The 14972-nt window shown below is 36.3% G+C and overlaps 1 protein-coding gene across 4 annotated transcripts in view; it reads right to left on the bottom strand.

Annotated features, from left to right (window-relative positions):
• Window positions 1-14972, bottom strand: part of VPS8 (VPS8 subunit of CORVET complex) — a 299498-nt gene that overhangs the window by 136081 nt on the left and 148445 nt on the right. For all 4 annotated transcript variants that reach the window (XM_081234582.1, XM_081234581.1, XM_081234583.1 and 1 more), the window contains 5 exons: window positions 12269-12388; window positions 11136-11192; window positions 8104-8186; window positions 7296-7380; window positions 6316-6414 (listed from right to left, as the gene is read on the bottom strand). In XM_081234582.1, coding sequence (XP_081090708.1) covers window positions 6316-6414; window positions 7296-7380; window positions 8104-8186; window positions 11136-11192; window positions 12269-12388 — 444 coding nt within the window. The remainder of the gene's footprint in view (window positions 1-6315; window positions 6415-7295; window positions 7381-8103; window positions 8187-11135; window positions 11193-12268; window positions 12389-14972) is intronic.

Genomic DNA, 14972 nt, shown 5'->3' with positions numbered 1-14972 from the left:
CTAATAAATTTTTAAAAATCCAACAATATACAAAAAAGATAATATATCAGATTCAAGTTGAATTTACCCATAGAATTCAAGGCTGATTTAATATCAATAAAATTTATGACAAAAATAGAATAAGGGAGAAAAGATGATAAAATTCATTCATGAGAAAACTGTCAGCATAGTAGAAATAGAAGACTTCCATTAAAATCTTTACAGTAAACATTGTACATGTTAGAAATAAAATTTTAAAAATATCATTAATAGGCTTCCCAGGTGGGACTGTGGTTGGGAGTCTGCCTGCCAATGCAGGGGACATGGGTTTGAGCCCTGGTCTGAGAAGATCCTACATGCTGCGGAGCAGCTAAGCCCGTGCACCACAACTACTGAGCCTGCGCTCTAGAGTCTGCGAGCCACAACTACTGAGCCCACGTGCTATTGAAGCCCGCACACCTAGACACCATGCTCCGCAACAAGAGAAGCCACCACAACGAGAAGCCCACGCACCGCAATGAGAGAGTAGCCCCCGCTCGCCGCAACTAGAGAAAGCCTGCGTGCAGCAACGAAGACCCAATGCAGCCAAAAATAAATAAATAAAATAAATTTAAATAAATAAACAAAAATAAAAATATCATTAACAATAGCACTGTTATGCTAAAATATATGAAGTTGTGACAGTAAATCTAACAGTGGATGAAAAGTCTCTACAGAAGAAATTATAAAACTTTATAGAAAGTTATTCAGTAAACGGTTACACCATATGGTCATAAGGTAGAAGACTCACAATGTAAAGATGTCAATTAAATTAAAAATGATTGAAAGAGTCAATGTAATCCTTGTCAGAATCATAAGGTTAGAAATTGTTTTTGGTGGAACTTGACAAGCTGATTCTAAAATGAATTTGGAAGTAAACAGCCAATACTCCCTGAAAAAACATGAAGACTTATTATAAAACCACAATATTTCAAGTAGAGTGGTACATGTAGAAACAAAGACCAATCAAACAGAAAAGAGCCCAGGGCTTCCCTGGTGGTGCAGTGGTTGAGAGTCCGCCTGCCGATGCAGGGGACACAGGTTCGTGCCCTGGTCCGGGAAGATCCCACATGCTGCGGAGCGGCTGGGCCCGTGAGCCATGGCCGATGGGCCTGTGCGTCCGGAGCCTGTGCTCCGCAACGGGAGAGGCCACAACAGTGAGAAGCCCACGTACCACAAAAAAAAAAAAAAAAAAAAGAAAAGAAAAGAGCCCAGAAAAAGAGACAAAACACAGAGATCCTTAATATACTTACGATAAGGTAGCACCGCTGAGCTTTTAAAATAACTGTTGCTAGCATATAGATCAATGGAACAGGACAGAAAGCCCAGAAATAAACCCAGGCACTTAAGGGCAATTAATCTACAACCAAGGAGGGAAGAATATACAATGGAGAAAAGACAGTCTCTTCAATAACTGGTGCTGGGAAAACTGGACAGCTACATGTAAACGAATGAACATAGACCATATTCTCTAACACCATATAAAAAATAAACTCAAAATGGATTAAAGACCTAAATGTAAGACCAGATACTATAAAACTCCTATAGGAGAACATAGGCAGAACACTCTTTGACATAAATCATAGCAATATTTTTTTGGAGCTATCTCCTAGAGTAATGGAAACAAAAGCAAAAATAAACAAATGGGACCTAATCAAACTTACAGACTTTTGCACAGCAAAGGAAACCATAAACAAAACGAAAAGACAACTTACAGAATGGGAGAAAATATTTGCAAATGATGTGACCAAAAAGGGATTGATTTCCAAACAGCTCATACAGCTCAATTAAAAAAAAAAAAAAACACAATTGAAAAATGGGCAGGAGACCTAAATAGACATTTCTCCACAGAAGACATACAGATGGCCAGCAGGCATATGAAAAGATGTTCAACATGGCTAATTATTAGAAAAATGCAAATCAAAACCACAGTGAGGTATCACCTCACACAGATCAGAATGGCCATCAACAAAAAGTCTACAAATAGTAAATGCTGGAGAGGGTGTGGAGAAAAAGGAACCTCCTACACTGTTGGTGGGAATGTAAATTGGTGCAGCCATTACGGAAAACAGTACAGAGGTTCCTCAAAAAACTAAAAATAGAACTACCATATGATCCAGCAATCACATGCCTAAGCATATACCCAGAAAAAATGAAAACTCTAATTCAAAAAGATACATGCACCCCAATGTTCATAGCAGCACTATTTACAATAGTCAAGACATGGAAGCAACCTAAACGTCCACAGACAGATGAATGGATAAAGAAGATGTGGTATATATATATACAGTGGAATATTACTCAGCCATAAAAAAGAATGAAATAATGCCATTTGCAGCAACATGGATGGACCTAGAGATTATCATACTAAGTGAGGTAAGTCAGACAGAGAAAGACAAATATCACTTATACGTGGTATCTGAAAAAAAATTACAAAGGAATTTATTTACAAAACAGAAATAGACTCACATACATACATAGGAAACAAACATACATACATAGAGAACAAACTTATGGAAGGGGGAGGGATAAATTAGGGATTTTGGATAAACAGATATATACTACTATATATAAGATAAATAAATAACAAGAACCTACTATATAGCATAGGGAACTATATTCAAATATAGTTTATATATTCAAATATCTTGTAATAACCTATAATGGAAAAGAATCTGAAAAAGAAAAAAATATATATATGTATAACTGAATCACCTTGCTGTACACCTGAAACACTGTAAATCAACTATATTTCAATTTTTAAAAAGGAGGAAAAAAGGAAAAAAACTGTTGCTGGAGAACTGGGCATCCGTATTTTAAAAAATTAATTGGATCCCCACCTCAAATCATATACAAAAGTGCTTTCAGGTGGATCTAAGATTTATAGATGAAACAAAAAACAAGAAAGCTTTTAGACAATAATATAGGACTTCTTCAGTACCAAAGGAAAAAATTGATTATTCGGACTACTTAAAAAAAAAAAAAAACTTTTCTTAAAAAGAACCACAGAAAAAAAGCCACAGAGTAGAAGATATTTGCAACATGTATCACTGAAAAAAAGACTACCATCCAGGATACATAAAGAACTCCTACATCAATGAGTACAAGATACATTCTAACAGAAAAATGGGCAAAAGACTTGAACAGGGACATCACAGAAAGGAAATTTAAATGGCCAATAAATATGAATTTATCAATCCCATTAGTAATTAAGGATATGTAAATTTAAAACATAATGAAATATCATTATTTATCCACTAGACAGACAAAATTTTAAACTCTAGCAAGAATATAGTCAATGGAAAAATCTCACACAATGTTGGCATCTGCTTAAGTTTAATATATTTATCCCAGTTAACTGGCAACTACAGACCCTAGAACAGAGATTATCAAATGTTAACATGCATCAAGATCACCAGGAGGGCTTGTTAAAATATACTGCTGGGCCCTGCCCCCAGAGTTTCTGATTCAGTAGGTATGAGGTGAAGACTTAAACTGCATTTCTATTGAGTTCTCAGCTGATGCTGTAATGCTGTACCAGGAATCAAACTGAGAACCAGCGTTCTAGAGAAATGCATGTGGTAGCTGTGTTCAAGATGCATATGTAAGAATGATCCTGGATGGACTACTTTTAATAGTCAAAAACTAGAAACAACTGAAATGTCTATTAACTGTAGAATGGATAGACTGTGATATACTTGTAAAGTTTAACACTATACAGTAATAAAAATGAACTAGCTACAAACAATAAAATGTACAAATTTCTCAAAATATTGAGAAAAAGAAAATACAGAGTATAACTCCATTTATATAAAGTTCAGAAACAGGCAAAACAAAAATACATATTTTTAGGGGTGCAGGCAGGTGCAATAACAATATATAAAAGTGCAATAAATTATGAGAAGAACAAGAATAATGAATATATTAGTAAGGCAGTGAATTGTGATAAGAAAAGGATAGATGGGAATAGTCTGGGATACTGGAAATAACTCTATTTCTGGGATGTTGGCCTTTTAATTTTTTTATTAACTGTACTTTTATGCACTTTTTTGTTTCTTTTTTATATTTCAAAATCAAAAATATTTTTAAAAATCTCATGAAACGTGTGTTGCCCATATTGGAAAAACCATCTTTACCAGAGATTCTTTACCTGAAATCTACAGACCCAACCTAAGAATGGCTTTTAGGGAGTCTGTGGATCCCTGAAATAGCAAACGAAATTATGCGTCTGAGCACATGCACAATACTATGAGGCACAGGTCCAAATCTTTCACTAGATTCTCAAAAGAGGTCTATAACCCCCAAAGTGTTAGGAACCACTAATCTATACACTATGTAGACTGTCTGAAAACTTTATTATGAGGGCTTTCCCCCTACGTATTTAACGTTGATTTTATTTACATTACCAAAGCCACACAAGTCCTTCAAAAGAGTCTATAGATTTCTAACGTGGCCTTAAGAAGTATTAAAAAGTTCAAGGTGAAAAAATGCGCAGATGTGGGGAAAATAGCAGAAATAATTGCTGTGCAGAAACAATACTTCTTGCTTCTCCAGTATGAGTTTTCTGCTGAATAATTTGTTTGTTCATTGATTAATTCATCATGTTTCACATTATGTGGAGAGACACAGCTTCATTTCTGGATGTCTGGAGTCCATGTGCTCAAACCACTGCATAATGCAGATGAAGTGAAATGAACAATGAGGCATAATGTAACTATGGAGACTTAAAGGGGATGATGAAAGGAAAGAGAATACAAAATGATTAGAGGAAAAAAGGATATAATTCAAAGTGGAAGGTTTTCTTGGGTTATTTCACCAAGATATATTGATCTTATTGTTAGCAGGAATACGATAAGACTAAATAAATAACATATATATGTTCTCAATCCTATAGATGAAAGTGTGGAAATTACTTCAGCCCACTGACTGTACCACCTTTCACACCAGATGTTTTACATAATATGCTGTTCACATTTCTGACCTTTCTAAACGTTACAATTATCAGGAACTAAAAGTATTCACACTACATGCAATGCTTTCTCAAAGTTTCAGAGCTCTTATTATTTTTCATATGTACAAAAATTTTAAAACATGTTGCATAATCATATCTTTAACTACATCTCTAAACCCATCACCAGAAGTTACCTGATCCTTGCTACAAGGAGAAGAGAAACTCTGTAGATATAAATGTTATTTCCAAAACTCGAATTACCTCAACATCCTTCATTACAACTTTTTTTTCAATAATTAGTGACCCATAATACAGAACAGATTAAAACAAATCTCTAGCTCTGTTGGTTTCTGAGGAATACTGTATTTATGAACCTAAAGAAACTAAAAGTGAGGAGTGATTTTTGGGCCTCTTTTTAGAATGCATTCTGATCACATGTTCATCACACACGTATTCGTCTCTCCACTTAGGCATCTATAAGCAAGTTTTGTTTTGTTTTGTTTTTTTTGCTGTACGCGGGCCTCTCACTGTTGTGGCCTCTCCCGTTGCGGAGCACAGGCTCCGGACGCACAGGCTCAGCGGCCATGGTTCACGGACCCAGCCGCTCCGCGGCATGTGGGATCCTCCCGGACCGGGGCACGAACCCGTGTCCCCTGCATCGGCAGGCGGATAGGGCTTCCCTGGTGGCGCAGTGGTTGAGAGTCCGCCTGTCGATGCAGGGGACACGGGTTCGTGCCCTGGTCCGGGAGGATCCCACATGCCGCGGAGCGGCTGGGTCCGTGAACCATGGCCGCTGAGCCTGTGCGTCCGGAGCCTGTGCTCCACAACGGGAGAGGCCACAACAGTGAGAGGCCCGCGTACCGCAAAAGAACTTTTAGTTTCAAAGTCAGTTCTTGCATTCTTGTAAAACAGCATGCATAAACAAAATCAGAATAATCATCCTCTTACATAAAGAAGGGAAATACATCAGAGAGAACAACTCATTGCAGTAATGTTTCTAAAATTCCATCAGGTGACTAGGGGGAATGGCTCCGTCGTGTAGTAGAGATAAAGATCAGTAGTACTTTCAGAATTTCTAAGAACACTGTAAAAACCCACTAAAATTCCATTTTGTCAACTAGCTGGTTGAACATGAGTTATTTTCAGAAGTCATGATATAATAAATTGTATATGACATGGATTTTACAAATACAAATGTGAGGTAGAATAAATTATCTGAAAAAGATGTTAACCCTCAAGCAAATCAATTTAATAATATAATACCTCCAACTGCTTAGTTAGAAAAACTTAATTTGGGAGATATCCATACAAATGGGAAAGTTTTAAAAATTCTGTTGAATCAGTACCTCAATATGATCCATTGCCTTCTGCCATACAGACTGCTTCTCCTCTGCACTGTGTCCAGGAATGGATAAGATATTGTGAATGTAGTTAAAGACTTCTTCCTGAAAAGCACAAGACAATATAATTCATTCATTCATTCACTCAAGCAATATTTAGTCACTATCTACTAACTGTACCAGTCTTGGTAAATATCTGTTATTTGGAGATGGAAAACCATTTGGAGATAGTTAACTGATGGACAACTGACTTAAAAGAGAAAGAGTAATTGTTTAAAGTTTAGGGTAGATTCTTAGAAGTTGCAAATCTGTTCCAATTAATGTTAGTCTCAATTTCATAAACCTAACAGTGAATATCATTCTTTTGCTTTGGTGGTCTCTGTCCACATTCCCAATTTCATCTCAAATCACTTTTGCCCTTGCCCATTATGCTCAACTTACAATGATCTAAGCTTCATTTATACGATCTCTATTCAGTTCCTTGAACATGTCAAAAAATTTTCTCACCTCAAGATCTTTGCATATACTGTTCCTGATCCTGCAACATTTTTCTATTGGCTCTTGGCTTGACTGGCTTCTTCTCAAATTCCAAAACTCAGTGTATAGGTCATTTTACCTAAGATTCCTTCCCTGGCTGCTCTGAATAAGTCAGTTTCCCCATTATCCTCTCATGTTGCACCCGGTTTCTCTAGCGCTCATCACAATTTGTAACTAAATATTTGGTTTCCTTACTGTCCATCTCCATCACTAAACTATAAGTTATAAAATTACAGGAACTATATATCTGCTTTAATTATGAATATATACTTGGCTAATAGTAGGCACTCAATTAAACCCTGTTGAACAATGAACAAAACTTTAAGTCAGCAAACATATGTCCAAATATTTCTACTGAATAGTTACACCTACTGAATAGTTATTTCTCCTTGATAAGGGGAGGAGGGGGACTGAGTAAGAAAAAAGGGTAAAGCTGTCTCTTAACTCACCTCTCTTAGTGGGTCACGTAAGTAGCAATCAATAATTTTGTCATATTGGTGTTCTCGTTCATACATAAATTCACAAATTTGATAGCTAGAACATAAAAGGAAAAACTTCAGTGTACCAAACAGGCAGGTAGTTATTAGCTTATTGTTTCAAGGCATTTGCTCAGGCATAGAGGTCAGTATTAAGGAAAATGAATATAGTAGATGTGATTTCTATTGTTAAATGAAGTTATAGTACCTGCCATTCCTCTAAATATATGTTTAAGATGCTGCTGAATACTACGTTTATAAGAAATTTCAAACCTGGGTACAAAATAAATGTTAAAGCAACAATGTGTCACATAAAAAATAGTTAATATATTACATATCAATATAATCAATTATATGAAATTTCCCTATTCAGAGTTAAATATGTCAAATGAAATATTCAACAAACTAAATAGTAGTGCTAACATATTGCATCTTATTTGCTATGTTAAATTCTGCATTGTTTATAATATATATGTCAAAAATCTATGAAATACCATGAAAATTTTAAGTAAAAAAAACTACAATAATAAATCATAAGGCTGCTATTTCATTTTCACACTAAAATGTACAAGCACTTCAAACTTACTTGCTATTAATTTCTGCAAATCTAACTAATTTCTAGACTTGCAAGGGAAAAACTTTTGCACCCAGGTCTTTTTTGTTGTTACGTGCATAACTTTTCTTAAAAAAATGGCAATGCATAAATAAACTGGGCTTCAAGTTAGAGAAATGTGATTTAATAGTTCTATGGGAACTAATACATGGCTTCAAAGCAACTTACAATTCTGCCTTTTCTGCCATACGGATGAGCCGACTCTCTTCAAATTGAACTATGCCTCCAGCCTGCAGCAATTCTAAAAGGACCTGAACATTTAAAATAAATGAGTAAAAACACTTTGGAATCTACTTTTATTTATTAGCTCTTTAAGGGTCCATTCAGCCACAGAAACCATACCTTTTTTGCTTTTGTCTTATTATGTGTTGATGTTTCAGTTTGGCTTTCATGTATACAAGGGATTAGACTGCCATTATAATGTTGATCATATTGTATTTAAGTCTTACAAAAAGAAAAACAGCTCTATTTTCAAACATGGAAGGAATGCCAAAGTGTTTGCAAACAAAGCCTTATTAGAATATCTAATTGACCCTCCACTAAGCTAATAACGTCCATATGTATTCTTTCAATAAGTGAATTTTTGTCTGGTGCCTTTATGACTTATGGCTCTTTAAAATCTGTTGCCCACAGGTAGTATCCATGTTCACGTGTTAATTTTTCTAACTAAACTTGGGGTTTCTCACAGTATAGCATTATTCACAAGAGCTGAAAGGTGGAAACAACCCTAATGTCAATCAATGGATAAATGGATGAACAAAATATGGTATATACATATAATGGAATATTATTCATCCTTAAAAAGGAATGAAATTCTGACACATGCCACACATCGATAAACCTTAAAAACATTATGCTAAGTGAAATAAGTCACAAAAGGACACATAATGTATAATTCCACTTATACGAGCAATATGAGAAAGCTCTCTCCTATATTTAAGTTCAAGATCCAGAGTAACATGCCCTTTCTCAGAACTCCAGGAAACCATTTAACAAAGTATTTTTCTAACACAGGAAATTGATTACTTTCAAGTCAAATTTTGTTAAAAGGCAGAAAAGAAATAAAACCTATGCTACCTTTACACTTCAGAACTCTAACTTAATCCATTTTGAGTATTATAATGTACTGCTACATAGAGCAATGATAGCGTGAACCCACCTGCTAGAAGCCCTCAGTGTGGAATAACATAATCAACTGCCATTGCTGGAGCCATTCTGAACCAACTTACTGAGCTGAAACTGACTTAACTTTTCAGGAATTTTGTAAGCCGGTGGTTAAATACAGGCATTGTTAAAAATCAAATTATATAAACCTACAATTAAATAAATTAAATTAAAAGTGAAGGTAATCAATACCCACACTCACCACTTCCTAATTATTTTACTACATTTTACTGTGTATGCTCTCAAGGTTAGTTACTGTAGCCGTATCTGTATGGTGGAAATATTACATATGTGTGTGGTATGGTGCATCTCTCCCCAATTCCATGTGCCGGGTGACATCATGCTGGTAGACTGAAGTCAGCCATGGTGGGAATACTTACACCATGGAAACTGGCAAATGCTGTAAATCAGGGCTTGTTACATGTTCAAAGGGTTATAAAACAAACAAACAAAGAAGAATATGTGACAGAGACTATATGTGACCCATAAAGCCTAAAATATTTACTCTCTGGTCCTTTACAGAAAAAGCGTGCCAATTTCTGGTTAAGAAAGTGATGGAGATAATGTTAAAAAGATAGTCAAACTTAAAAGTGTGCATGTCAGAGACATTACACTATAAATAGCACAAAAAAATTAAGGAATTATTTTCCAGTATTCAAAAACTGTTATCCGATTCAGCAAAGAAGTCACAACGCTGATGAATGAAGTTGACATGCTTTCACTGTTGCACTTTCATCTTATTCACTTTAATAAATGAAAACATCAACCAACGTTCATATCAGTGTGAACCAGTTGTTAAACTTTTTCAGCATACCACTGGAAAATATTCAAATATATTGCATAAACAAATTTTGATATATGACAAACAGTACAAGAGAAAGAGTGCTGGATTAGAAGGGAAGGAATTGAGTTCTAATCTCATTTATGACCTTGAGCAATTTACTTCATCAGTTTTCTTTCTATTTTCTAAAATGAGTTGGGGAAAAAACCCCAGATAATCCCAAAGGGGATTCCCAAAAATAGATTACTACATTATGATTACTTTTAAAGGTTTGGCTTTTACATTTAGGTTTGGTTTTTATTTTTGTTTTATTTAGTAATTTACATAAGAAGTTTTTATCATTTTATATAGCAGCACCATGCATAACATGTTTCACTTTTCCTGCCAATAGAGAAATAGGGGCAAAATGAGGGATCCACACTACTATTTGTATTCAGTATAATTTAAGAGACAATCAAAATTTTAGCAGCTGTTCTCTTCCCTAAGACAGTCTGCAGCAGTCACAGGGCCACAGCTGTGCAGAGAAAGCATTCGCTGTTGTGATCCTATATTCTTTATCTGAGTCTCAACCTCTGGCCTGGCATATATGACCATAAAAAATCAGCATAGCTCTCGAAGCACTTAATTTTTGTAGCTTACTTAGCTGACAAAGTCTTGCTATCAATTTTAAATAGACTGCCTCTCTTAGTGCTCACAATTACAATGGGTAAGCTTTTAAGAAATCCTACTCCTAGAAAGGACCCTCAAGAAAGTGGCTATGTAGAAAGAAGTGGTAATCAATTTCTTTCTCACAGTGATTAGTGGAGAGACAGATGGATTCTAGTCTCCAGAAATGTTGAGTACTAGTGTAGTGGCACTCCCGAAAGCTCAGTGTTCCAATACCCAGGATCCTGAAGGCTTTCTGGTTCATGGCCATAGCAACTGGAAGTGGTTACCAGCTTAATGACACTGGTGGAAAGCAGCATACAACAGGTGCCAACTGTTGCTCATGAAGGAGAAGGATAAAGTTTATATTCTCTTTGATGTCATGTTGAATGCAAGACAGGTCCAGTCTGCCTAGGAATTTAGTTTGATTGAGGCTCAAACTAACAACCATCCACACTATTTTCTGGTTGCCACTGTCTAGCTTAGTATTACGGTTTGGCACAAGTCATTTTCCCCTTATGTCTAGTGAGGTCTAGTACAGAAAGGTTCTTTCTGGCTTACTATGCCTTCTTTCCCATTCTTTAGCAAGATGAGTTCCAGTAGTTCATACCTGCTGTCTTTCTGAGTGTCGGGAGTCATCATCAGGACTACAGAGGAATTCAAGGACCTGGTCAAAGAAAAGGTTTTTTTTTTTATTGGATACCAGCATGCATGCCACACCACTGTCATAATGAAAACCATTACTACCCTTTCTATATCACCAATTCATTCACACTCAGCTCAACAAACACCACAGGTATATGGTATCTTCCCAACTGATTGGCATAGTAGATGACACAGCAGGCTTCAGGTATGCTAACAATTTAATATATACCTTATACACATTTCTTTGCTGTTTAGAAACATGACTGGAAGCCAGCATCATCTATATACCCTAACTTTAAGATCCTCAACACCGTGGACCACACAAAGCATGGACTTTGGAGTCAGGCCACTTGAATTTGAATCCTAACCTTATTAACACTTAACAACAATATTTATTGCTAATAATAACACTTATTAAGTATGACCTTGGATGAGTGACTTAACCTCGCCAGGTTTTAGTTTCCCCATCTGAAAAATGGGAGTAATAACTATACCAATTTCAGAGCTACTGGGAGTATGGAGTTAATACATACATATAAAACTTTGGAACAGAGCATGGCACTATGAAGTGCTCAATAAACGCTGGTCATTATTAGCAACTTTCTCCAGATAAAAAGTATTTTCTTCGCCACCTGTGGCTTTGTGGAGATATTTAACCGGGATTAGGAAATACCTTCACAGTTAAAGTCATTTGTAAGTAAATTCAGATTTTCTAAAAGTAATCTCTCCTCCAGATGCTCAACAGCATAGTCTTACTACCAGTGAGATGGGTGATTATTAAATTGGAAAATTCTTAAGCCAAGAATTCTGGGCAGTTTAGAGCAACAGAATAATTGGGAGAACAGAATCTATATTTATATAAACAAATCTCCACAAACCATACTCCCATGATACCAAGTTACTAGGCAGTCATACTACCCAAACACAACATTAAAAAAAAAAAAACTAATTTAGATCCAAACTGAAAGGTGAAAGAGCTTCTACCTGGTAAGGCACTTACCCAATAGGCTATTAGATTAAGAAACCATGTAATCCAGTGAATTTTTCTATGAACAGTAAATAAAAACAATTCTAGTTCTAATGGTTAAAGACGCTCACCTGATCAAAAAGGGTTCTGTTTACAAACAAGGTATTGTCAGGCTTTGCAAGCTGCCGGGCAAGGAAGGTAAAGAGACACCCTACTTGTGAGGGAGTAAAATCTGAATTCTCCACCATAACCTGATAAACAAAAGAGACCATTTATTCAATATGCCATCTGGTTTGACACAGAAAAATAAATAATTAGAAGCTGGGGGAAGCCTCAGTACTAAAGACTCGAAGATTCTTTTATTGGCTATGTAACAATTGAGTTCAATACCATTTAAATACAACTACTTGCACACCCTGAAAGCATTTTAGTAATTTTTGGCATAATTTTAGGCACAAGTTGGATAAGAACTGAATTGTTAGAGAGGTGGATTTCAAAGAAATATTAATCATGTTTCCCTCTTGAATTCTTAAAAGAGAATCTAAAGTTAATTTAAATTAAAGTAACCTTATTAAAAATTTGTCCACCAACACAGGAAGAAGGGAGTTGCTCTGGGGTTGAAAAGTAAGATAACTTGAGAGGGAAGGTATCCCAGAAAAGAACTCAGCCAGCCCACGAAAACATGAAGTGAATGGCTTCTGCCTTGTCTATAAGCAGTTTCTTGAACAGATGGTTTCATATAACAGGCTCTTTGCAACCACACACAGTTATCAAGTCATAATCAGTCCTCTGATTTAAGTGACCTCTCATCTCCTGAGTACCTACTACTATGAGTAAGATGCTATGGTAGAAGCCTTCAAGGGAATTATGAACCAGAAAGCAAGGTGAGACAGGTAAACAAATCTTAACTAAAAAGCATAATGTGATCAATCAGCACTATTATAAAGGAACAAATGACTATGGAAGCACAGTGAGAGAAATTTAGTTCAACTGGTTAGAGGAGAAATTTGAAAAAAAAAAAAGAGAAAACTAGCTTTTAAACTAAGCTTTAAAGCCCATGTGGAACCCATGACAGGGGGAAATGTCAGGAGAAAGAGCAGTCCAGGCAGAGAGAAGAGTAGGGGCAAAAGCATGAACACAGGAAAATACAAGTTTGTCTGGAGAAACTGTGTGCTTCATTAGAATGCAGCAGCATGCATGAGGAAGGAGAAATTAGATCGAAAGGAAAGATTAGGCCTCCAATGTCATTCTAAGGAATGTAGAATTCCACCAAAAGCAGAGGAGTTTCTAAAGGGGCAGTGAGGAGAGCTGATCATGATCAGCACAGTGCTTGAGAAAATTACCCCATCAGCAGTGTTTAGGATTAAATAACAGAAGCAAGAGATAAAAGGTAGAGAGACCAAGATGCATGTGATTTCAGGGGTCCAAGGGAGAGACAGAGGGGTTCAGAACAATGCAGTGATAATGAACAGGGAAGGAGAAACAGATGCAAAAGTCACTGCAGAGAGAGAGGAGACAGGGCAAGTATTCACATGTGTGGAAACATGTGGCTAAAGGAGGAATGAAAAATGGCAGGTCTTGAGCCTGACAGGCAAGGAGGAGAATGATGCCATTAACAAAGAGGGAGAATGCAGAAGTATGGGAAGACCAGGTATTGTTTTGGACTAGATGAATTTATGGAGGCAACTCTAAAACAAATTAGGGAATAGTACCCCATCTCATCTAGAGAAAAGTCCTAAGTTCCCTCCTTTCATTTTCCGTTCAAAGATAAAGTATAAGATTTCTCCTATAAAACATTCCCTTGGGGCCGAGCTTTTAGCCTACCTTTTCTTACTTTGCTAAGCACTATGTCCCTTTCTTTTTTCACCATGCCTGCTTTTAATCCAGCAGTCACAGCTTGCTCAAGTGCATAATTAATCATTACTAGAGTATGAGGATATTTCAAGTTGTAATCTGTGTGTGTATCTAAATTCCAATTTATAATATTCAAAGAGCTTTCTATAGCTTTAAAATACCCAGTCATCACTCCCTTTCAGTGTGCAGGTCCTTTCCTAGGACTCAACTCTCAGGGCCCAACTAGTGCCCTTCTCTGCTTTTAGCTCTTCCTTTTGCTCTGAAGTGTAATTTTAACTATCTGATCCTAGAAGAAACACCTTCAAAGGAAACAGTTCTAACTCACAGCCCATTCCCTTGCCACCTCAGCAAGTTATCATCCTAGAAATTTTAGTTTCTTTTCATTTCCTCTCTGACCGATTTCAGAGACCATACTTACAAAATTTTCTGAGCAATCTTACAAAAAGTCACAAATTAACAGCTTTCCCCCACTGTATCTGCAGCCATTCAGCACCCATGATAATGCCTGAGGTTTGATGCTCACTCACCTGTTCTCTGGTCCTTGCCTATGCTCCCTCAGAAAAACACTTTAACAAATGAGTACAACTCTATCACCAGAAATGAGAAAATAATCTCAAAAGTTCATTCTTCATTGACCCTAGGTAAATACTATCAAAACAATATACAAGATGCAGCCACTATGGAAAACAGTATGGAGTTTCCTTAAAAAAACTAAAAATAGAGCTACCATATGAGCCAGCAATCCCACTCCTGGACATGTATCTGGAAAAGATGAAAACTCTAATTTGAAAAGATACATGCACCTCACTAAAGATGCAGCACTGTGTACAATAGCCAAGATATGGAAGCAACCTAAGTGTCCACCAACAGACAAATGGCTTTAGAAGATGTGGTTTATATATGTAATGGAATATTACTTGGCCATAAAAAAGAATGAAATAATGCCATTTGCAGCAAACATTGATGGAACTAGAGAATATT

The sequence above is a fragment of the Mesoplodon bidens genome (assembly GCF_964165515.1).
Source record: "Mesoplodon bidens genome assembly, chromosome: 5".
Taxonomy (NCBI): Eukaryota; Metazoa; Chordata; class Mammalia; order Artiodactyla; family Ziphiidae; genus Mesoplodon; species Mesoplodon bidens.
The sequence above is the reverse complement of the archived record's forward strand: the minus strand, read 5'-3'. Positions and strand labels throughout refer to the sequence as shown.